General features: G+C 36.0%; 1 protein-coding gene across 1 annotated transcript in view; it reads right to left on the reverse strand.

The window, feature by feature from the left end:
- Window positions 1–203: 203 nt before the first annotated feature.
- The window catches only part of LOC139694848 (focal adhesion kinase 1-like), a 335,643-nt gene continuing 310,372 nt past the window's right edge, over window positions 204–25,474 (reverse strand). The window contains exons 11-23 of the mRNA XM_071593373.1: window positions 21,714–21,935; window positions 20,607–20,786; window positions 18,540–18,756; window positions 17,446–17,636; window positions 15,929–16,133; window positions 14,518–14,597; window positions 13,073–13,278; window positions 10,729–11,022; window positions 9,315–9,548; window positions 8,871–8,970; window positions 6,316–6,440; window positions 4,786–4,892; window positions 204–1,757 (exon numbers count right to left, since the gene is read on the reverse strand). Coding sequence (XP_071449474.1) covers window positions 1,382–1,757; window positions 4,786–4,892; window positions 6,316–6,440; window positions 8,871–8,970; window positions 9,315–9,548; window positions 10,729–11,022; window positions 13,073–13,278; window positions 14,518–14,597; window positions 15,929–16,133; window positions 17,446–17,636; window positions 18,540–18,756; window positions 20,607–20,786; window positions 21,714–21,935 — 2,537 coding nt within the window. The 3' untranslated portion in view covers window positions 204–1,381. The remainder of the gene's footprint in view (window positions 1,758–4,785; window positions 4,893–6,315; window positions 6,441–8,870; window positions 8,971–9,314; window positions 9,549–10,728; window positions 11,023–13,072; window positions 13,279–14,517; window positions 14,598–15,928; window positions 16,134–17,445; window positions 17,637–18,539; window positions 18,757–20,606; window positions 20,787–21,713; window positions 21,936–25,474) is intronic.

Consider the following 25,474-nt stretch of genomic DNA (forward strand, 5'->3'; position numbering starts at 1 on the left):
AGGATGAACGCCCAGTGCAAACACCTTCGATAATAGCTGTTCTTGAATCACACTTGTACATAACATCTTGGCCATTTTGAGGTTATTACTGTTTACTAGATGCCCATAGCTTTGAAGAACTCCAATCGCGACCTACAGTGGAACTACGATATGGCGAGAAATTCAAATTGAAATTTGTCCGGAGATAACCGCCTCGACCTGTTTATATTCTTGTGCATATGTATGAACTTATTAACACAGGCATAACTTGAAATATAGGTTATCCTAATAGAACGCAGGGGAATCCTGTAGAAAAATTACAATAAAATATGCCACTCTACCCTATTCACTTTTTTAAAAGAAAGTACACTCTTACATGTTTTAAATAAAAAGTTGCCACAAGACAACAGTGTTTATTCACATTACTTAAGTTTACACAATATACATGAAAATATAATGATCATGGTTGATATACTGGCCCATACAGCTTCAACCACAAGTTAAATATGTTGCTGAATATGCACCAGAGAAGTGTTGCAGGCAACAAACACTGATGACTCAATTGAAGGTGAAAATATTATACAGTTCGGAATGTAAGTCAATCCTAATTAAGAACCTCAGGAGAGAAAGATGTCTTTAAAAAAAAAACCAAAACATTTCAAGCAACTTTTACTGTGTTGGGCTGACTAGTAGCAATAAGTGGTCACAACACAATTTAATATATGTGACTGACTTGTGTCATCATTTGCCATAACCACCTATTCTGACCTCTAAAAGACTCAGAAGGTCCACCAACCTCCTGATGACATCTTCAAGTAAAAATACACATTATAATGCACCAAAATTTGCACTTCTACAACCACAACTCTGGTGGTTTTAATAGATAGAATAAAGGTCAAATGACAATTTTGGTGCCTTGAACCAAGTAAATAGTGGCTGGCCAGTGATTCCCCAATCTGTTGATCGCTTCATCTCTGACTTCACCGCAAGACTGGAACAACAATTCATCACCAACACTTTTTAGCTCGCTGACATTCAACTTGGTCTCATCACAACAGTGTCCAAGGATTTCAAAAGGCTTAATAATGAAAGACAAAACATTTTGACGACAAGTTACTTAACAGCAAATTTGCTGCAACAGCTCACTCAAAAAAGCAAAAAATACAGCATCCACCACATATCAAATCCATCTGAATATGGCCAAATGGAAAGATTGTTTACTGGAGAAGGTGGTACCTAATCTACCTGGAACAATATTAGGAAGCCCTCCCAAGCTTTTGCATTGCGATGCAACCGCTGGAACTAGCACACTGTAACTGCCAACAGAGAGTCTTTTTTTATGACGGCCAAGGTTCCAGGCACTGTATATAACTTTCATTCACAAGGAAAAGGGCACGCCCCGTTAGCTGACAGGAGCATCACCTATGAGATTAGGCCCAGCAACCTTGAGATTCCCTTTTGCACCTCCTTTGGGACTCCCATCTGGACTGCTGTGGGGACTTGCAGAGCCTGGAATACGGTCCACCATTTTTTGCCGACATTCTAAGCTTTCATCTTCAGCTTGGCCACTTTTCTCAATCACTATGCCTGAGCTGGGGTCAGGGGCTGCTGGACTGTGTGGAACTGCTGGTTGGCTGGGGTCTATGACATATGGTTGCGGTGAACCAGAGTTGCAAATGTGGCGGTTGACTTCCGGATGCCTTATCCTAATGGTGTCAATAACATCAAGAAGGTTTTTTGCATCCATCGCCAGAACATGTGCAGCAGACAGCATTCCCCTGTAAGAAGATTTCATTATTTTCATGACTGCAAAATATGATTCTTCCAGCAATTTCAATGCATTAAAATATCATGTTGAGTACCACAGTGGATGAAAAGAAGAATAATCATTTCAGGATTTCATTCAAGGTATTCGATTCATTTAAATATAGCTTTTGGATGGACCTTAACCACGATTTACCTCTAATTACTGAAAGAACTTCCTCTTTCTATGTCTACATTATTTCTTTCTTCATTTATTTGTAACTTCTGTTTACCTTCATGCTGTCCAAAACGCCGACCCCTTCCTTCCTCTATTCCACTTAACCAAAGTCGTCCTTTCTATCATGGCCTTCAACATAACACTACTTTTGAATTTTTTCTCTATCCAATTTATCTGCCTTTTTCGGATTCCACCAGTAACTTCCTCTCTTCACTCACCCTATTTAAAACTTATGAATTTGTCTTCCTCTCAGCCCAACTTATTTTCTCGATTCTCTATTTTGCCCACGTCTCAAAAGCCTACAATCTACACTCATTATCTTGCCTCAAAGACCAGTTCTCTCATCCATAGTTTACTATGCTCTATAAAAAAGCCTTTACTAATCTTTTTTTCACATCTTTACTCTGTAATTGATTCTCTTCCTCTCTCACTATTGCAATTCTTTTTCTGATGTCCCCACTGTTATAACCACTACATCTAAAATACATGAAATGCTCCATCTGCATAAGTGGATCAAGAAAAGGAAAATGTTTTGATTGAAATTAACAAGGTTTAAAAATTTCTCATTGCTCGCACTGATTAGGGTATTGAAATTTGATATCCGAGCAAATTCGTTTAATAAATGTTTTTTTTTGGCTGGAGTTATGAGCTAACTTGCTAAAAAAAAATTAACCCTCATATGTTACATAAAAATTAGCACCAAAGATGAAATTGACATTAATATCAACTCAACTCTGATTAACATTCATGGTGAACATCAATGCCAAATTAATCCCACGTTACTCTTGAATTTCCAAGTAGAATATAAATAATTGACCTCGTAAAAACATATTGTAACCAGGCTAATGACTGCCACCTGAAAATTATTTTATATTATAAGGGTTGTCTGTAAAGCAACCTCCGTTTGCATGTAGCCAGAAAAGTAGAGGGGGGAGCTGAATGTTTGGTGTATTGACACACACACTAGAGCAGTCCTCAAGCTGCAGTGTTTGGAAGGCTGCACTGTTAGTTGTTTCTTTACAGTAGCGAATCAAAATGAAGAGTACAATTGGAAATCCTGCCAAATGTAAAATTCATTTGGTGATAAGGTTTTTACTGGCAATTAACTTCAAAGCTGCTGACATTCATCAAGAAATGTGTGCTGTGCACTGACTAAGTGATGAGTGATAGTGTTGCACGTCAGTGGTATCATTCGCTTAAGAGTGAACAGACAAATGCCCATGATTCCCAAGAATTGGCCATCAGTCTGTGTTGAACAACAAACTGCCCCAGAATGTTGACAAAAAAGATTGTCAAAACTGGCATTTAATGATACCAGAGTTCTTTATATGGTTTTCTATATATTTCTAGGGGTCTGTTGCATGGAATCCTAGCTAAAAAGTTAGGTTACCACAAGTTTTGTACTTGTCCTGAACAGGGCAAGGCTGCAATCTCACGTGACAGAATTTAATGCTAAGAGAATTTCTAAGCTAGTTCCGAGATATGGCAAATGCTTGGATCTGTTTAGCAAGTATATGGAAAAAATAATAAAGATGTGCAGTTTTGAGATGTAAATAATAAATTTTCTCCATCTATTCCTGTGTTTTTTTAAAAGCATAATGTAGGTTACTTTCTGGGCAGCCCTTGGACATTAAATTTAAGCCAATAAAAAAACCCCAGCAGTCTATGTTACTTCTGCAGTTGTCTTAGCTTGTAGAAGAACCTACTTCTTTTATAAAGACGAAGGGGAAAAGAAACTTCATGACAGAAAATGTAAGTGCACAAGCTACAGCTAAAGAGTCAATATTAGAATGGCAAAAGGGACCAACATCTTTTACTGAAGCCACCGCAAATTTGAGGAAGAATGTTAACTTTTTTCAACTGGGGTAAAAATATGGAAGTCTGTCAGAATCCATCGGACTCCGGACATTGGACATCCGGTGTCAAGGGCTAATTCTGCATCATACATTTACAAAATCAAGTTGTGATTTTTCAGGTACTAGACATTACAAGGAAATCACAGGTGTTATTGGGGAAGGAACCAGCCCTCCCAATTTCACGTGTTATCATTTCAAACACTGTTGAGCTTAGTACTGGCTGAGCTCTAACCTTGCTTTTTTAACCAACCTTCAAATTTCTCTCTACATTTAATTAGAAAAACAAAAGAACCAGAGCATCCTGCCTCAATAACTCATTTGCTTTCTCACTCAAGGACATGAAAATACTCATTTCACTATTTCACTTAGATACATTGATATCATACGCATCACCATAGTAACTGAGTTTCCCAATGTACTAATTCAGCATCTTTGAAAAAATCCTTTTCATTCCCATCCTATAGCCATCCAAAGAATACTTGGATTTTTATTCATTCACTTGAATTTTGGATGATTCAATGCAAAATTAAAAAATAATAATATTTCCGAATACTCTCAGCCCTGACACATTACAGCCCATTGTCAAAAGAATAACTCCACCAAAATTATAGTTAAATTCTAAATAAAATTATCTACCTACCTAGAAAAATTTTATATCTTTATCCATTCCATTCACCACACTTTATACTAGCCCAGGAAAAAATTGTACTCTTCCCTATTCTACAAAACATTTTATTTTTTAAAGTTCCTTAAGGCGGACATAAAAATATTTTGGGACATGGACAATAATAATGGACTTCAATGGGAAATGGGTTAGTATTTTTGCTCTCTGAATTAAGCCTTTTTATTTCTTTAAACATCATTTTAATGAAACAAGATGGAACTGGAACCAAAAATAAACCCTGTAATGTAACCCTATTAAGAAAATGTAATTTATATCTGACATAGCAATCAATATAATCAACTCACTTCCTGTATTCAGCATCCAAAGTAGTTGTGCTATAATTCTGAGCCAATTTCATGGCATTGACTAACTCTCCCATGTCCTTGCTCAGAACTTTATGAGCCATCTCCACCTGCAAGCAAACAAAAAAAAATCAACCTTTCAACATCATAACACTCCAATGACATCAAGATTACTATACAAATCAATCGTGAGGCAGAACTACCAAAATTACAAAAAGAAAACATTGTATGTTTACTGACTGCATATAGCACATTAAGCAGATCAAAAAGAAACAATGTAAAATGATATAAGATTTAACTGATGTTATAAAGGTGAACTATACAATGTGGAGAACTAATAAAAAGTCAGGGCCATCAAAATTTGGGGAGAGAAAGATTTTGTGCAGATGAGAACCACAACTAAATATGTATTACGGCTTCTGCAGTGTTTCAGGTCAACTGGAGACAACCAATGCGAGACCACCAGGATAAATCTATATATCTCTTTTATACTACGCAATAAGAAAACATTGGCTTTGCTCTGTTTTGAGCAACTGGAATAGGGCTGTTAGGGGCCCAAACAGAATTTGAAGAGTTTACCACAATTTTCAATTTTAAATTGTATTGGACATTGAAGATGTATATTCAATAGACTTTTCCAATGATATGGTTCAATATTTTTTCATGTTTTCTTTGATCCCAAGAAAGCTGATTACATACAACCAAATTGTACAATCTATCCTATATTTTGCAATTATGAGTTAAATTTTATAAAGAGTATTAATAAACTAAATGAGGATAAGGAATACTAAATTTTTAAGAACTGGACGCCTGTTATTCAACAATTAACAATCATACTGAAGTGAAGCAGATTGTTGTTGCAAAGGTTTCTGGGGCATGTGGATTTGATAGCTGCATGCTCTTGGGTTTCATTGCATGTATTGTGACTAACAATGCTGGCTAGAACCGTGGCAAAGCCATTGTCAGTATCAATAGCAGTCTCAGGGTGATCCATGAGCATACAGTCTGGGAATCTGAGATAGATGGTTCCATAGAATTTGAACATGAATCATGGCAAATGTTACATTACAAAAGGAAAAGGAACCTTAGGAATATTTTGCACCAAATTTGGGATAGCAGGGAGCGATACAGCAGGTTTCTGATGATTTCTTGATACGATTAATAATCATGTGAAACCTACATCTACTGCAACCTGTTTAAGCTCAAATACTTATTTAATATCAGAAAAGTAAATTTTACTCCAACAATTTTCTATAAAAAATACAGTGAGAACTTCCACCGGCACAAAGTACCTACACAACATTTTTTTGTTAAATAAATCAAGTAGTCAAAAGAGGCACCCCTAAAACAGAAATTTCCTGAGATGAATAAAGCACTTCAACATTTACATACACATGGGGTGAGCATGGATCAAAATTCCCAAAAATATTTGCATGCAGACTCTGCGGAGACATCTCATTTAAATTAGCTTCACCAGATTCAATGATTTACTTCATGCAAAAATGCATAACAGATGGAAATACATTTGCTTACCTCACGGTGGGCTGAGGGTGGGAATATCCCAACAAGAGCATCGACACTGGAAAGTAATGATCTCAGCTCAATCCCAACACGCCGAACCAACTCAAGGTATTGCTCAGCTCGACTCAGTTGAACTCCTGAAAATATCATAATGAAGGAATCATGCCGAATGTTTTACAAGTAAATGTGAAAAATACAAATGCAAAACTAGTCCTTGGCTTGAGAAAAATTAAAATTGACAACTTCCAATATCTTCCATTTTCTATTTGATATTTTCCTGAAATCTAACAAATCACAAGATGTAAAAAATAAATGGAGATAATATGATAAAATTAGAAACATCCTCAGCATTTATAAACATGGATCAAGACAGTGGCTTCAAGCCTGAGGCTCGAATCAAACCTGGGCCCATCCTGAGGGCCCAGGTTCAAATACCAGCAATGACACGATTTTTCAGTGGTATTCAGATCCCTACTTGGGTTGTCACTCATAATAACTAATACTATTACTCATCTTGTCAATTTCTTCAGATGCATGATGCACAATAACTCCTACTCTCACCCATGCTGAGTGAATGCATTACAGTCTTAAGACACTAGGTTTTCCTAAAGAAACATATGCCTTAGAAAGTCAATCATGATTCATAATATTCCAAAATTCCTCATGTCACTGATCACTGTACAACGGTACTATGATGAGTTTTCTAATAACTCATTAATATGACCCAAGCAAGTGGCTTAGTACGCTTCATCAACAGATACTTGAGCTATTTTAAATTAATTTCCTTCAGAAATGAATTTTCTGAAAGGGCAGTTTCATCCCTCATTGAACTTTAAAATTCATTTAGAAAACATTGACTGAGTGTCCATTATTTTCATGATTTGGTGCCCTAACATGTGTATAGAATCTAAACTAACTAACTGAATATTACACCATAGTCTGTGAAAGCTGGAGAACCCAATTCTCCTTAACTACTGTGTTCTCTGTGGATTATTACCTGTTGTTTGGAGAATGGTAACTGGGGCTGGTAGCAAATACTTAACCCTCTTAGTGCGGCGGGGATTTCAGGGGTACTAGTGAGAAGTGCGAAGTGTAATTTAAGAAAAATGTATCACCTTAGGAAAAAAAACATTATGAAGTTATTTGTTTAGATATCCATATACAGTTTTTTTATTTTAAAATATAATATTGTAGTTAATAATGATGTAATACATTTACATCATCTGAATAATAAATGTAATTATTACAGTATCATATTTTTGAAGAATATTTTTTTAGCAATAATATTTCGATTTTTAGACACAAAACTAATATTTTTTAAAAACATTTTTCAATTAAACTACGATATTTAAATATAATAAAGAATCAAAAAGACATGTAGAAAATATTATAAATAAATAAAAAAAAAACCAGTGAGTTACAAATTTTTTTGTCAGCCCATGCATAGTTCGATTTTGTTGAAAAGGCTGATCTCACTGAGTCAAATTGGGACTTTTCCCCTTTCCTTGAGACTGCGGCAATGTGCTTACAATCTAAAGGCAGGAAAAAACTAAGTTCTAACTCACAGAGAACTGCTGACAATGTAATCCATTACACAGGGCCAACCGACGGCAAGAGAAACCAAAATGATTACAAAGCAGTGCTCTCATTTCCATCGTCTCAACAAAGTCTGAATAAGCATGTATATATCAACACCACGACACCACAATACATTCAAGAGATTACAGATGAAAACAGATTAGTAGCATTTCAGTGGCTTTTCATAGTGGAAAGACCACTCAGAAAAAAAAAAGAGCAAACAATTAGGCAGACCTTCCCGACATGTACAAAACTGAACGAAAAATTATGGTAAGAATTATACTTTTTTAAAAGCATTTAAAATTGCTACTAAAAAATTTAAAAAATAGTAACGTAATTCTATGGAATTCAACCTATCGATAGCGCAAAAATCATAAATTATTAAAGAAAAAACCATAAGTTACAACGATTTAAACAAAAGCCTACGCAAGAGCCGATATATCGGCCCTCCGCACTTTTCGCCAGGGATACAAAAGCCGATATATCGGCCCGCCGCACTAAGAGGGTTAATGAAGGCTGTAAGTCCAAATCAGTGAGGCAATTATTTTTCTGTTTGATATATCCTCAAATTTTCTGCATTGAGTGGAATAATATATGAGAAATACTTTTAAAAAATTTACTACATGAATTCTGCTAAAATGTAAGGAAACCAAATCTGAGTAGTTTAGGGGAATAAAAGGAATTTCTTTTTAGAAAAAAGGAAAAAGAAGGAACACTAAGACACATTTTACGTCGCCCCGAGGAATTCTCACTCTAACTTTTTCATCATGACTGACATGTGGGCTTTCCATTTTAAATTACCTGTAATAAACCTAGAAGCTAATCATTAAATTGATCAAAAGAAGAAAACAAAAATGAAACTATCACAAAAAAATTACTTTCACTTTCTTCAGATACACACTGTTGAAAGTTTATTGAAATTTTAAAGTTTATATCATATATTTCTATCAACAACTATCAAAATATGAACTTTAAATCCCTATACTTACCCTGGGATAATGTCATGACTGCCTTCACCACACTAGTAGTGCAATCGTAGACTTTATCATTGGTCCTGTCTAAATCAGCCGTAGGCGTGGGCTCCATTTTCTGGAATTATTAGATTAATTAAAACATTAGAAAAATTATTTCCAATTATAATTTAATTATATTCCCATTATATCAAAACTATTTCTAATTAATTCCATAAGAAATTACTTGGTGGCTTGAAATGGAAAATGGAACTGTTACAAGTTGAAACATATGTGCCAATCAAAACAGACACCTGTACATTACTATGCCCTTCCCTCATTAAGTTCCACTGCAGTTTCATTTGCTTCAATTTTTAATGTTTGTCACTGTTACACAAAGTTTTTTCACAGGAATGCAAAGGTGCCTCACAGTGTGATATAAGGGTGGCCAGAGTTAAAGGGACGTCAATGCTGATGACTCACCTTTACTATAATAATCCTCTCCTCAGCTGCATTGGCTGAAGATGAGGTGGATGGGGGCGCAGGAGAGCCATTGCTGAGGGGAGTCAAGGAACACTCACGACCTGAGTCTTCCGAGGCTATGTGGTCCCTGGCAGTCGATGACACCGGCATACCTCCAGGCACTCCTCCTCCAAGGTCCACCGAATCTGTGTCTGAGCGATCTGACAAGCTCATGGCCACAGACAGCCTTTTCTTCTGAGGCAAATGGGACAAAAAAATGTTCTACATGCAAACTGTTACATGAAGGCATGGGACATTTTCTACCCCGACTCAAATGCAATGTTTATAACGTTGATGAAATTATTTTTGATTTAAAAAAATGGAATCAACATAAATTTATACAGGGACTCTGCTGTAAACACAGTAATTGACCATCGATAAAATGATTAGAGAAAAAAGTGGCAAGTTAATCAGTAACAATTAAATTCAAGGTCACCATAACAGTATGGGAGTTGTTGGACCCAACCTTCAAACTACTTTGATCAAGCTGACAATGTACGACTCATCAAACAAAACATTTATTACAAATTACGAAAGCCAATTTTTTTGCAATAATCTCTTGAGCAGAAGTTGTACAATCATAACAAGAAATTGGATGCCATTCCATCTTACATATGTTGCAAATAAACACATTGTCATTAGATACATTTGGGTAATGAACCCAGGCTCTTTAGGCATTCTCCACTATAACCTGATGAAAGGGAATTCTCACAAAAAATTTAATGCATGTAAATCTCTCTGTTAAGTCTGTAATCCTAGCCTGCAAAGACAATATTTCTGTTCAGGAAGTTCTCTCGGGTTTCCCACCGGGTCAGCGTGGTGGGAAACCTGAGAGAACTTCCTGAATACAATACGCCGGGAAAAACTGAGATCCTTCATTACAATATTTCTGCTTTTTGATAATCCATATAAATAATGTGGCCATATGGTACAAGAAGTAGCAACAACATACATGTCACTCACTGAAGGACAAGAGATCCCATGAAACAGCTCTTTAGCAGTGGGTGACAAAAATACTGACTTCCTGTCCAAATTTAGGCATACTATATACAGAATCTACACATATATTTAGAGCAAAGTGAATTATGTCTTGCTGTTGAAGCCTTATTATACTGTTAATGGACTACCAGAAAGTCTAACTATCCACATAGTCTAATGAACTTAATAAATGAGATCTTGGATCTCATTAAACACATGTTATTGAAAGATTCTATTCAATGTCTCAGAACTCCAAGATATTTTTCCAAACTTACAAGCATCAAAGGCCTTCATTTGTTTTTCATGGCACTGTATTCAGAAAAATTTTTGAGCTCTCAGATTTTTTGCCAAAAAGGGATATGTTTAGTCACAGAAAATTGACCCAGAATATGCATACCAGGTTGATCTCCTCCTCCGCTAACCACCGGCTATCTTCCTCACTCTCTCTCTGCTGCCGCCTTAACCTCTGCTCAAGCAGGCGCTGCTCCAGTTCCAGCCTTCGCTTCTCCTCCTCCTCATCAACCACCTCTCGCCCACCAGCCTTTCCTCCCCTCCCACCATGAAACCTACCCCCTTCTTCTCCCCCATCCAACTCCTCTCCATCAAAAGCTCCATCAGCGCAATCATCCTCTTCATCCTCCAAACCTAGGATTGCTGACGTTGGGCTGCCATACAGGTGGCCTTGCTGGTTCTGAGAATGCCATGAGGGCCAATTCCATTAAAAAAAGATGTCCATCCCCAATCCACAAATAATAAATTAACTATTTAACAATAAAACCAATGCAACATGCATGTGAGCACATCCATGACATTGCTTCATTAGGCTCATCAGAAATTACCATTCAAGGTACATTGTAAAAGGCAGTTAACTATACAGAAGAGATTGGCAAGGTCAGCAGAAAAGAAATTACTATGCCTTAGACTAGATGGCTGGACAATGATTGAAGCAAAACTCTTATCAATTTGCTTCACATGTAACTTTGCAAATAAATAATCATTGGTGTGACTCAATGGCAAATAATCACATTCATGATTTCAAAGTTACAAAAAAAGTTACTAATTTTCCAAAAGCTAAAAAAAGAGAGTTACAATCATCACATTCATGAAATTATGCAAATAAGAATCAAAGTGAACTCATTTTTAAAGCTTGAACTGCAAAAAAATACATTTAAACTAATCAAAATATGACTCCTGATGGGAGATGACATATGTTTTTATGTGATGCTTTAAGTAAAAATCTAACAGTCACTAAAGCAATTTATATTGGAAATGGGTTCTTGAAGGTACTTGCCAATCTTACTTAGCATCAAAATGCAAATTTATTCTTACATTGATCACAAGCAATTTTAGAACTATTAATTATCTTGCTCATAACTTAAAGAGTGCATTAAACATATATGCTACAGCTGTGTACCCAAATTATAAGACATTTAGAGTGCAGAACAACCAAATGACAATCTCTTATCATGTAGGTGTTTCCCAAAATATTCAATTTAGAGAAGTCCTCCATATATACAGTTCTATCATTTTCTAAGAACAAGCCGATTACAATTTCCTCCAGTTTGCAGGCTTCCACCCTATTCTCAACTATTCCTATGGAATTAAGCAATTATATACAGCAAAAATGTTTACTGACACAAACTATCTACTCCAACGATCACATCCAAAACACCAACATTAAATTATATGTAACACTATCTGATACGTACTATTTAAATAATGTGACTTATATACAGCATGATTGATGCACATGCAACTAAAAAAATCAACATTTTTCAGGAATATAGGGACATTTAAGTGCCAATGACCAAAATGGATCACCACTAACTTCCCTATAAAGTTACAGAAAATTTTTTTGAACAGAAAAACTATTTTATGCAATCAGAAAAGCTTCAATATTACTTTTTCGGATTATTACCGATATATATTTAGTCAAATTTCATGATAGTATTTTTTTATCCAATATGCTACAAACAAACACAAATCATTAATAAAACCTCCCACTGGGTGATATGGAGACTACAACTCTAGTAAAGGCAAATAAATGTACATGATTCCAATTAAGTAGGCTTAAATTTTTGATGCTTGAATATTGACATCCTCTTAAGATGGTTGAAAACGTTAACAACAAAGCAGTCAGTGTACTTTTAACAAACACATAAGTGATAATGCAGGCAACATAGCACTAATCTGTATCATAGGCAGCCGTAAGCAATGCAGAGCCAGGGAAGATGACCATCCAACATTTAAACAGAGAGCTGAACGGGCGAGCGACGTGTTATCGTTCCAAGGCATGCTCCTGGCATTTTCAGAGGCCAAAAAACAGTTCCATGTTCCACGACCAAGGGTGGCATGCATTCGTGCAGTGCCAATACTGTAATGAGAGTAGTAATCCTTTTTTTTTTTGTCTGTTCAACCTGTCCATCTGCTGAAAGGGTGGAAGATAACGAGGCGTGGGATGAGGTACCCTGCAAACCCTCTCCAGCACTTGCGCTCGCCACCGGAGAAGTGGGCGGTGGCCCTTCCCCCGCCGTGTCCGAACCAATTGAGCCACTTCCCTTCCCTCCCATCCCCCCCTCTGCCCTTGCACCCTTCCCCCCGCCGCGGCCCATCGAGCCATGTTTGGGTGAGGAAGGGCCTCCCCCACCACTGCCACTGGGGGCAGACTCCTCCGATCCTACATCAACCCTCACTGCACCCCCCTCAACCCCCACCCCAGCACCCCCCTCTGCAAAATCTACCGCTAGTGTGTTGAAGGCCGAGGCCGGCGTGGTGTACACCGATGGACAGAGCACCCCTCTCGACTCGTTCTCCCGGAGCAACTGCGCCAGCACTTCTGGGTTTTGGGCCACAATGTATGTTGAAGGGGGTGGGGCCGGTCCCCCCCCTGGGGCTCCAGGCTCCAGTGGGAACCTTGCCGGCTTTGGAGGAGGGGGGTCGTCTGAACCTAGTGCATTGCAGGGAGATGAAAGAGAACACGTTACACATCAAATTACAACACACGAGAATGAAAAGATAAGAAGCAAGAATGAATTATGTAGTACACAGGAACCTTGTACAATGAGCATTTCTCATTCTGCAATCTTTCTGTTAAAGCAAAACACTTGCAGTGAAACAATTTTTCACGCATGCTTCAATGTAAAACACAATAATACATTCCATGTAAAAGAATAATGTATAAGGTTTATTCAAAGAAAATTATGAATATATTGTTTAGGATTGTGAATAATTTTTATCTTTCCTTCTTACGCAGAATGAAACAACTGGGAATGTGTAACATTATTTGAAAAACAAAATGAAATTGATATAAATTAGTTTATTATTTATGATACCTACCTAATTCTTTTTCACTAGAAAGCTGGTTGGAGACCTTTGTTTTTGCTGATACTTCAATATATCTTTCAACAGGACAGTGCATCAGCTCATCAGAGTCATTTAGTCCAAAACTGGCTCTCAGATAAAATTGACATGTTCTGGTCAAAGGAGTTCTGGCCCCCAAAAAGCCTGGACTTGAACCTCCTCAACTATTAAGTTTGCAGCGTAGTCGAAAGGGTTACCAATAAGATGAGGCACCCTAATTCCGCATCTTTACCAACCGCTATCGTAGCACCATTCACAAATATGGATAGTACTATTTTAAAGAGTGCATGCGATCGATAGGACAAGATTGGAGGCGGTCATTGCATCTGAAGGATGTTACATCGAGTAATGTTACTCTTAAAAGATACCACTACTTGAATGCAAAAGGATTTTCATTTTCAATCGTATTTTTGTTTAATAAATTTCTTTTTAACAAAAGTTTCATTCGTCAGGATTTCACTACTGTACCCTGTATATAGATGGGTATATTAGCATACTTTTGAAAAGAGGTTACACTTAGGCCCATGGAGTCAATATATGTTGCATTTCCACCTCTCTGTCAATTCAATTTGTGTACAAATCCTTACTTTATCATCTCAATCTACATTATGGCCGGGGTGAGGCAGGAAAAGGTAAGAAACAACGTATTCTGTAATCCAATGTCCTCATCGAAATGTGAGCAATGTTAGCAATTATTTTTCCTACATTAAATACTTAAGTAGTTGAGTTACTTGAGGTAGTTGAGTAACTTGAGTTATTATGGCCCTTAATTGTTACACAGAAATTCATATTTGTCAACAGATATAAAAATTCTCCAGATACTCACCCCAAGACATAGCCTGGACTCTTCTATTTTCCCTTTTCATAGTTTCCTGCTGCTGGTGCCTTTCTTCAAGTAGAATCTCACTGTGAGGGACACAAAATAAATTTGAACTGCATAACAGGCTACTAACAAATGTAAAACCCACATTATTGCATGCAAAAGGAGAAGCAAAGTTATAATTACAAAAAGCCTATTCAACAAATAAACTCATTCAAATGGAGCAATTCTAATAGGTGGTAAATGATATGTATTTTATTTTGGTTTCAATTTTTTATGCACCGGAAAACAATTTTGACAGTGATAAATAGAATGCACAATATGAATGTAGAGTGCTGAAAGAGGGACAATTTTGCCAGATGCACTCCAGCATGACGCAATTGTGTTTTGAAACCAGTCAACCTTAACACATCCATCAATGAAACCTATCACAATTCAGAATTTAAGGATTTATTCATCTTAAACAATATCCAAGTGTTAGGTTGAAGTTAGATGCATTCATATTTATTTATAAAAGAGCCATTTTGCATTATATAAAATATATCATCAGTCACTTTTGTTGCCAAAGACTTCCCCAACAGAATTATTTCAGTTAACTTTAATTTCAATGCTTCCTGTTTTCATGAATTTACTTACAAATTCACTAATTTTCTCTAATTGCAAACTTTTCATTTAATCGCAAGAAGCTTTAAAGTTATAGATATTAGGGTGCTGAGATGATATGCATATAACACATCAATACCCTCCCTAGTTGTAGAAGTTTCTTATGAATGGATGGCACTGATATCTTGTGAATCACTTAAGTACACAGTATAATGTTTTAGGTGGCAATATGATACTGGTGGGGTTACATGCACATCAGATACATATGTAAAAGGAAAGATTATATTCCAAAACTTATATATGCCAACATAACCAAGTGTTACCCTAACACTTGACTTGATCTATCAAAATGCCTAGAATATGCAGTGAATAAAAGCAAAGTTACTCTACTGCATAGCATCAAAAAATGTCAAATGCAAACAAGAGATAAGTCTAATGTTTGACCTTAACTATGCATCTGAAATTCAACATACAATAAAGCAACAGGAATCTGTAGTTTTTCATTGGCTAAATTAAATTAAAGCCATTAATTTATACTTTAAGAACAAAAATTTTTAATTTAGAAGGTTTGTATCAAATTAAAATATATTGAATACATTAAAGAATATTAATGAACACGGTAGAATAAATATTATTACTATCAAAATTTTACAAACCACCAAATATTAGCAGCCTATAATAATTTAAAAGGCCAGATCTCACTGGTTTTGAACTTGTTAATATATTTCATATATTAATATTTTTTTAATTTGATTTCGTCAAAACAAACTACACGGCTGACACAAAAGATGATAAGCAAGTGGAAGAAACTTACTGTAAGACCTCTTTTATTTCTTTGAAAGAAGGCCGCTTAGATGGCTCATATGACCAGCACTGAGACATCAGGGAGTACAGACGTGGAGGGCATGACTGTGGCAATGCTAACCTCTCCCCATTTTCAATCTTTCCTATGACATCATTGTTCTTTACACCTTGGAACGGCTTCACTCCCAGCATGAGGATCTCCCACATGCAGACACCTAGAATCCCACATGAAAAGGATTTACATCCACACATTTTTAATGAAAATACATTTCAATGCATGTAAAAATCACTTGCCCGGAATACAGGTATGTTGCATAAAGGCAACTATTACTACCAATGAAATTGGAATTGTAATTTCCATGTAAATATTTAAAGACTTCAGAAATAAACCACAGGAAAAAACTCAAAAAAAAAGCACCACATACTCAAATGCATCAATTACGTTTATGATTACTGAATGAACAATAACGACCAATATGTATTTGCACTTCAGGCCTGCAAGGGCATTTTATGAAATATTCCAGCGCAAGTGTTTTCCTGCTAACATAATCATCGCAAAACTTTCCATCCACTTTAAAAGATTTTGGACTTTTCTGCAGACTTCATTATAAGATACAACGGGTTTCATCAACTTGCAACATCATCAGGAAATGTACCTGAAATCAAAAGCAAGCTGCAAATCGTTGACATGTGTCGTATCTTAAAATATTCTGTGGAAAAGAACAAAATCTTTTGATATGGGTATCAAGTACTTCCATGAAGAGAAGCCTGAAATCATAGAGTAATTAACTTTTCACTTATTATATTTCCATAATCTTACACAAAATACACCCAACTTAACCACATGGCCTACAACAAAAAGGGACTCTCACCCAAAATCAAACAATCCCCATTCTTGCCCATGTATTGATATTGATTTCGCTTACTATTTCACCTGCAGTCTGCCATTATGAATTGACAACAAAACAAAACAGAAAATTTTATATGTAAAGCTAATGCTAAGCTATATATTGTTGAAAAAATTTTGAATCAATCATTACTGTGTTCAGTACTACAGCCAAGGTTGAGTACTTTAATTTCAATGCTCCTTCTAGTGTTATAGTAACGCATTCATAACTTCTCATTCTGTTTTTTTTACATTTTTTCTTGTGCCTGGTAATGTTCCCTACATGAATGTAGAAAAATGATTTTCGCTGTCAATTGATTTTACTTCAGCAGATTTCAGAAGTGATTACATCCCATTCCTAGCAGCAAATTTTCCTACTTCACTCAATTTTAGTGATGCAGAGTATAAAAATTTGAGTGACATATAGGATTATTATTAAGCACAATTTTAATGATTTCTATTGTTAATTAAGATGAAATTACAAACAGTTAAGCTTAAAACAATTGAATACTAGCATACTGCTTCTTTATGCTATACTTTTCAGTCTTTATTGATAACTCTCCCTCGCTACTTTTTTCAACATGACTTCTACAGAGATTGCACATGAATGAATACCAATAAGATATCCCAGGAGCTCTTACCAAACATCCAGACATCTGATGCAGTCGTAAACCTTCGAAAGTTAATGGACTCTGGTGCCATCCACTTGATTGGGAGTTTTCCTTTGGATGCTTTATAATAGCTTTGATCTTCAACCCAGCGTGATAAACCAAAGTCAGCAAGCTTCACACAATTGTGGCTTGATACAAGAACATTGCGCGCTGCTATATCCCTGTAAAACAAAACATCATATGAGATTCAGAAATAATCACCAAATTTCATGCTAATAAACTGGTACTTAATTTATACCACTAGCCATTAAATTTCATTGATTCAATGATTACATAACTATGGAAAAGATTGTTTAGCAAGAAGATTCTGAATCCTATTGCAGATGAGATTTGATGGATATTTGATTAGATCATTGAGCACTCTAAGCTACATATAACAACAAATCCTTCCATGCATCCAATTACTGATGGAATTTATGAACTAGTGCATTTCAATTTTATGCAACAGTTTTATATTGCAGTTGGAAAGTAGTGTTCAGCACTTGAAAATCATGATTTGACAGAATAATGCAAACTATATGGCTCATTTAAAGCCTTCCTGTGGATACCACATGCAAAATTTTAAATGATGACCTGCGTTGTGGTGAAGCATCCCAGAGTAACACACTGATGGATGATCGGTTTTTTAAGTTTTGGATGAAATCTTCTCTAATGTATAGCATATCATCCAACACAAAAGGCATTAAGATTCTCTAAATATTTAAAACTTTACAAATACAAAAAAGACCCAAGTTTTACTGGACCAATTCAAGTTTGTGTAACATTCTACTGACCTATGTAACAATTAATGATAACTCTTGCCAAGTTAAGAGAGATTCTATTAATATTTTTTCATTAATGGCCGTATTTAAAAATTTTTAAGATTGCCAACATTTTTGCTAGGATATGATTCACTATTAACATTTTCATCTGTTTAGTACCAAATGAACTGGAGTTTTCAATTTTGATTATCATTATTCTCTCTCCACAATGATGCAGTATTGTAATGATGTTTTACCAAAAAATAATTTTATGACTATACTAGTTTTTCAAATATAAAATTTCAATAGAGAATTTATCCTTACCTATGAACAAATTTCTTAGACTCTAGATATGAGAGGGCAGTAGAGAGCTGGAAAGTATATAGAAGTAGAGTAGCTAAGTGTAATCGATTGGCATTACTCTGAAGGTATGCCCTCATTTCTCCTAGCTTGGCCAACTCCATTACAATCCAAATTGGACTATCGGAGCAAACACCAATCAGCTTGATAATGTGAGGGTGATCAAACTGCTGCATTATATCTGTAAATAAAGTAAAATTGTCAATACATTCCCTACTAAAGTCTCAACCATATTCCATCTCATTAATGGAAATCACTTCCCAAACACCTATGCAGGAGAAATTTATAATAACTGAATATTACACACATGGTGACTTTAATCCATTGACAGATAATTCATTAAATAAAAACAACTTCGGAAAAGGAAGCAGACCAATAGCTTCATACTGACTTCATCCCTTTATTTTATAATTAAACATTTTAGTCCAAAGCATTTCTCCTGCACTGAATTACAAAATAATGATTAATTACCCCCGGAAAAAATAGACTTGTTGCTTTCTGTCCTATATAACCAATTTACTTTTAGCTCCAATGGGTCCAGCAACTCCTTAATGATAACAGATACATTGCTCCACTGTGTTAAGCAGGTGGGATAAAAATTGTTGACACACAAGAAATATATTGACAAAACAATTGTAAATTAGTGAAGATGTAAAAAATCCTTAACAGAATAGAGAGAAAAAACACAGTAATCATCCCTTAGATCGGTTTGGTAGGTGATGATAGAGTTCACCCAGTACTAAGCCCAATGGCGAGTGAAATTCACACATTAGGGTAGGGGGGCCAGTTCCTTTCCCTGTGCTGGTTATGGTGTCCCAGAAAGTTCTGATACCTGAAAAATCACAAATCTTAAGTGGAGCGGCAGGTGCCCAGAGAGGCTTGCCCGGGAATTGAACCTGGGCCCCCTGCTCACTAGTCCAACGCTCTACTCCTGGACTACCATGACCCACAAGAATATAGAGCCTGATATAAAAAGCCTCCCTTTCAAAACAATGATAAAAAGCATGTTTTTATTGCTGTTTTGAAAGGGAGGCTTTTACATAAAGGCATACTAGGGAGATTGATGCCAAATTCCACATCATGACAATAAGGACATTCTATAGCATTAAATTTCATTTGCTCTACTTGTATATTATGCTTCTATCAGGTATAATCTTCATAAATATCATTGTTAAGGTCAAGATTTGAACTTTTTTTAAACAAAACATTAGCTCAAGGTTTTTTTAATGATTTTGACTGGACACTGGATATACTTCTAAGCCCTGCCTAACATGACACCAAATTCCAGAACACACAAGATAAAAATAAGCCATTTTTGTTTAACTCCATTCACTTTCTATCTTCTTTTATTCCACCACACTTCCACTTTTTCCCTTATTCAATCATACCTTCCCAACATCACTCACATCTATAATAACATTTTTTTAAGCTTAGTATAAATAACTCTCTCGTGCACACATTAAATCATGATTTTTTTCATTGAAATTTTGCATTTGAAAGTCAACCTTTACACAAGCATACATGACAGAATATTTCCATTGATTCAATTTTTTAATGCGTATAGATACATCACCTGTCTTCATCGATACCACACTCTGACTTCAGTCACACCAAAAGATGAATACGCAGAAAAAAAATCAAAATTCATGTTTTCTTAAAACTTAACAAAATGTGCTTCATTTAATGAATTTAAAATATTTAACATATAGACAAGAAAATTACTTTTGTTGTGAAAATCAAGGATTTAAAAATGTTAAAATCGGAAATATTCAAGTTAAAAAAAACTTCATAAGACCATTAACTTGGACAGTAAAGCTGCCATGTCATTCTGTAAGGCCATTAACATTCATTCATAATGATATGGCAAGTTAGTATTTCAGTGTTTTAAGGCTATTTTAAGAAATTAAGCATTCACTTCTTTCTAAAACATGAAGGTAGAGAACTAACACACACATAACATAATATAATCTGGTCAACTATAAAAATACTCAATTTCAATCAGGATAATTCATGAGCAAGCAATATACTCACAGGCTTCTTCCAGAAATTTCTCTGTGGTCGCAACATCAGCATCTGCTTTGCATGTTTTAACAGCAACTGGGCAATGCTGTCCAGGACCACGATATATTCCCTTATGAACATCCCCAAATTGCCCCTCGCCAATAATTTCAGCCAATTCTATTTGGGTTCTCTCCAATTCATAGTCCCGTGCTGTATTTTGGAAGGGAACAAAATTCTGAGTTTTTGAGCACCAAAAAGATAAATTCTACTAGTGTATAAGTAAAAACCCAACAAAATCTTTCAGACACTGACAGTAAAAGCAAATCAGAATCACAGCAGTGGTTCACATACATTATTTGTTTCATCTTTCCTAATTTAAATTATCTGTGCAATCCTATTCTTAAATTTTACTCAACTTTAAAAATGTTTTATTAGTTTTGATCCAATCTTGATTTTATCATATCTGAACAAAATCAACCCTTCTATCTTCTGTAGAGCTCAGCAAGCATTACCAAACACCTTAAGTTTGAAAAATCAGCTATGATATTTACTAATTATTATGAGTCTCTAGATCCAAAATGTTTTAATATAAATTAGCAAATTGCAAATTCAAATTAAACTTATCAGGGCCAATGAATAATTTCTTATTATGCATCCTATGCATGGACATGGATGAAAGTTGACAATCTTATTAGAAAGTTGAATGTGCTGAAAACTGGAGCACAAGTAAATTTCAATAACTAACAATTTTAAATTAATTGTAAAATACTCCCTGTTTCTTTAATCCAGCAGACCATTAACTGAAAGCCCTTTTGATAAACCACATCTTTTTTCTAAGAACTAAAAAATTCAATACACTGAGTCATATTTGTCCCATGTTATTAGGTAATTTTAACACATCACTCAATGGTAAGGCATACTACCACAATGTAAATGAGTCAGTGCAGGTTGATTACACTCCACTGGTTGTTAGATCAGTAAATGGTACTTTCTAAAACAAATTATAAGTCAAGTGACAATTTCTCAGGTACAAAAATAGTAAAAAATTGGATTAGGTTGCAATTGAATGCATGTGATGCAGGGTTGTGTAAATAATTAACACAAGTCATCAAGGTGTGGTGGCATTTGACTGCTTACTTGCGGGTGTAGAGTAGTCACCCTCCTCGTCCACTATCTCTGCATAGTCCTCGGACAGCATGGTACCAGTTGCACCGGCTTGGGCTGCACCAGCCGGAGAAGACCCTCGTCCGGCACCTGCTCCACCTGGAGTGCCTATCCCACCCCTCTCCGGGCTATTTGTGCCACTTGCATGCCGACTACTCCCACTGCTGCTGCTTCGATACTTGGGTGGATGGAGGTCTTGTGACGAAGGAGAGAAAAATTTATATGTTCCCATCAATATTCTCTACATAAATTTTCAAAAAACACTGGCCACCACAAATGAATTACCAAGGCTTTCACATGTTCATGCTAAGGGTTTCAAAACAAATAGGAGAACAAAAGGTGATCCCAAAGAGACATGATTTCTACAAAGTCGAAATATATAAATCCAAAAATACTTAATACTGATGTTCTCATATCACCATATACATGTATAATATATATGTCTCTTTCACAGAAGAATTATCTGAAAGGTACTAATAGTGTGAGTAAAATTATGGCATGCAAACAAATATTAAGCCCTAAAAAGGGGTATTCATACACAAACATGAAACATGGGTATTCTGATGTTTAAAAAGATGAACAATCACTTCTTGCAAACATTGAAGTATTTACTTAAGGCACTCAAAAATTATTTACTTTTCATGACTAACTCATTTTGTCATTTCGAAAAGTGTGCCTGGAGAGTAAAAGCCCTAAGAATACTGTACATACATATCTCGTATTATTTCAGTCACAACCGTTCCCAGTCTACACTCAACTACTTCCTAAGAATTGAGCTTCTCATTATCAACGAGATATACTACCTTGATCAAAAAGTTCCCGGAATTTATTCAGAAAATTAAAAATACAAGTTTATTCATCTAAATCTATATTGTCCCCTTCAAAGTATCCCCATCGACTGCAACACACTTATGCCAGCGCTTGATCCAATCCTCGAAACATTTTTTATATTCGGTTTTCGGTATGTCCATCAGTGCTTCCTGCGATTTTTCCATTACTTCCTCTCGGCTGCTAAAACGCGTTCCCCGTAATGGTTTTTTAACTCGATTGAACAGAAAGAAGTCACAGGGAGCCAAATCAGGAGAATTCGGTGGCTGTTGGATGGTATTTGTTGCATTTTTCGTCAAAAAATTACGAATAATGATAGCACTGTGCGACGGTGCATTATCATGGTGCAAAATCCACGAGTTTTCTGCCCACATTTCTGGTCTCTTTCGGCGAATTGCTTCACGCAAACGTCTCATAACGCCCAAATAATACTCTTTGTTTACTGTCTGGCCTTCTGGCAAAAATTCATGATGCACTACACCGTTGTAATCCATGAAAACCGTCAGCATTGCCTTCTTTTTTGACTGAAAACGACGTGGTTTTTTTGGTCTCGGCTCATTTGGTGAACGCCATTCACTTGCCTGATGTCTGGATTGCGTGTCGTACTCATAAACCCACGTCTCGTCTCCAGTAATGATCCTTTTGATGAATGTGGGATCGGATTCAGCCTCGCAAATCATGTCTTTTGCGACGTCAACACGGTCTCTTTTTTGCATGAAATTGAGGTCTTTTGGCACCAACTTTGCTGCTACACGACGGAAACCCAAATCATTAACCACAATGTCTTGGGCGGATCCATAGGCAATGTTCAAGTCCTCCGCTATTTCTCTGATGGTTAATTTGCGGTTATTGACCAACATTTCTTTTACTTTATCAATTTTTTCACCGACTTTCGATGTCGATGGTCTGCCACTGCGTTCATCATCTTCGATTGACTCACGACCACTTCTGAACCGCTCGTGCCACTGGTAAACGACCGTTTTTTTAGAGAATCGTTGCCGAAACACTTTTCCAACATTTCCAACGTCCGAGCGCCACTAAATCCGTTTTTTACGCAAAATTTAATACAAGTTCGTTGTTGCAAATTTAAATCCATTTCTGCAATTGTAAAAAATCGCCAACACACACAGAGATAGATGTACTCTTGGCTACGTAACTTTTGCAAATGTCAAGTTATGACACTAAGATTTAAAGGGAATATCAACAACAGATGTACCAATTTAACAAAAAAAAACAGAACTCAAATCGGAACGATGGGAGCGCCACACGGTGGTTATTCCGGGAACTTTTTGATCAAGGTAGTATATGCTCTAACAAAGGCTATCCACCTTATTAAAATATGAGATTTGGTTCAGACAGAAGATTTCTGGAAGAAGTAATGGTGTTTCTAATGTGCCTACATACATAGAGTTATATCTCATTTTACATTAGTTTGCTGGGATTATTTTATACTAGGTAATGATCATACTATGAGATAAAGTAACGTGACTTATCAAATTTCTTGGGCAACATACATTTGATTTTTGATTGGTTTGTTTTGCTGTGTTGGTACACATGTCTCAAACATTTTTTTAAAGTTTCAACAATATAGCATATAGTTTGTTATTGACAGATACAAATGTTAGACATGCTTTGGTGCACTCAGCAATTTTCTGATATAAAACAAAATGGATGAAAGAATTTGCATCAAATTTCGTTTAAAAACTGGAATTAAGTGCTCCAAAATACTTGATATTAGCATACAGTGAGTCTGCTCTGAGTAAAAAAAATGTTTATAAGAGGTACAAGCTCTTTCAAGATAGCCGAGAAGATGCCAATGACAAAGCTCGCTCTGGACGCCCCAGTACGTCAACAGCAGATGAAAACATTGAAGCAGTGAAGGAAAGTAAACTCTCACGTGGCTCTACATAGAGCGTCTCGACCATGTGATTGGGGATCCAAATTTTGTATACAATATAACGGACTTTTACTCTTCCCCTGCCTTAAATCCAGGCTGAAAGGACATCACCACAGCTTGGTGGAAGGGTTACAACAGGCCATGACAATGGTGTTTAGCAACATTGTGGGCACCGCCTTCCAGAAGGCGTACAAGGCATGGAAAACCCACTGAAAGCAGTGTTTGGATACACAAGGGTACTACTTTGAAGACTTTCCAGTGATTGTATCAATTCTGGTGATACATTTTTTCTAATCAACTCAGTCCTACTACTTTTCCAACAGATCTTGTAATTAATAAATTTAATAAAATGCCATCTTAGTGAATTAATCATAAAATACAATGTTAGAGAGAGTCAGTACAATTTAACATAAACGTAAGATATCATCATCCTCAACACTGAATGAGCCAAGGCATCTGACCCTTCCCACCAAATTAATGATGAAATTCAACCATTCCTGAAGGCAATATGTATGGAGATGGCTTAGGAATAGCTTTGGAGGGGAAGCAACCAATCTCCCCAAAATCTAAAGCAAGGAAGCAAGAAAGCTGGCTTTCTATAAGTGTCAGTAGAATAGAGCTGTGAAAGCATTATTATTATATTTTCCTTTATGGTATTTTCCAATGACTGAATTTTTTGTCATTATCATCAGTTAATTTGAAGCACAAATATTTATCCTTCCCATGCAAAATTAACCGTGCAATCAACTTATTAGTCATCTATATTAGTCATAGCTTTTATTATTCATACTAAGATGCTGTGATGCAGTAAAAAAGAACATCTAGCTAACATGAAAAATCCTTCAGAACCTAAGGTGTCATTTGTCAAATATACAATCCAATTTACAAATGCATGTGGATTTTTCATGTGTGATCTCTCAATGAAAATAAATTCATTATAACACCTAAAAATTCAGCATATCACAAGATATCATTTACATAATTCCAGGTTACATTTTGACTGGTTGTT

The sequence above is a fragment of the Hetaerina americana genome, unplaced genomic scaffold, assembly GCF_022747635.1.
Source record: "Hetaerina americana unplaced genomic scaffold, ioHetAmer1.1.p SCAF_57, whole genome shotgun sequence".
Taxonomy (NCBI): domain Eukaryota; kingdom Metazoa; phylum Arthropoda; class Insecta; order Odonata; family Calopterygidae; genus Hetaerina; species Hetaerina americana.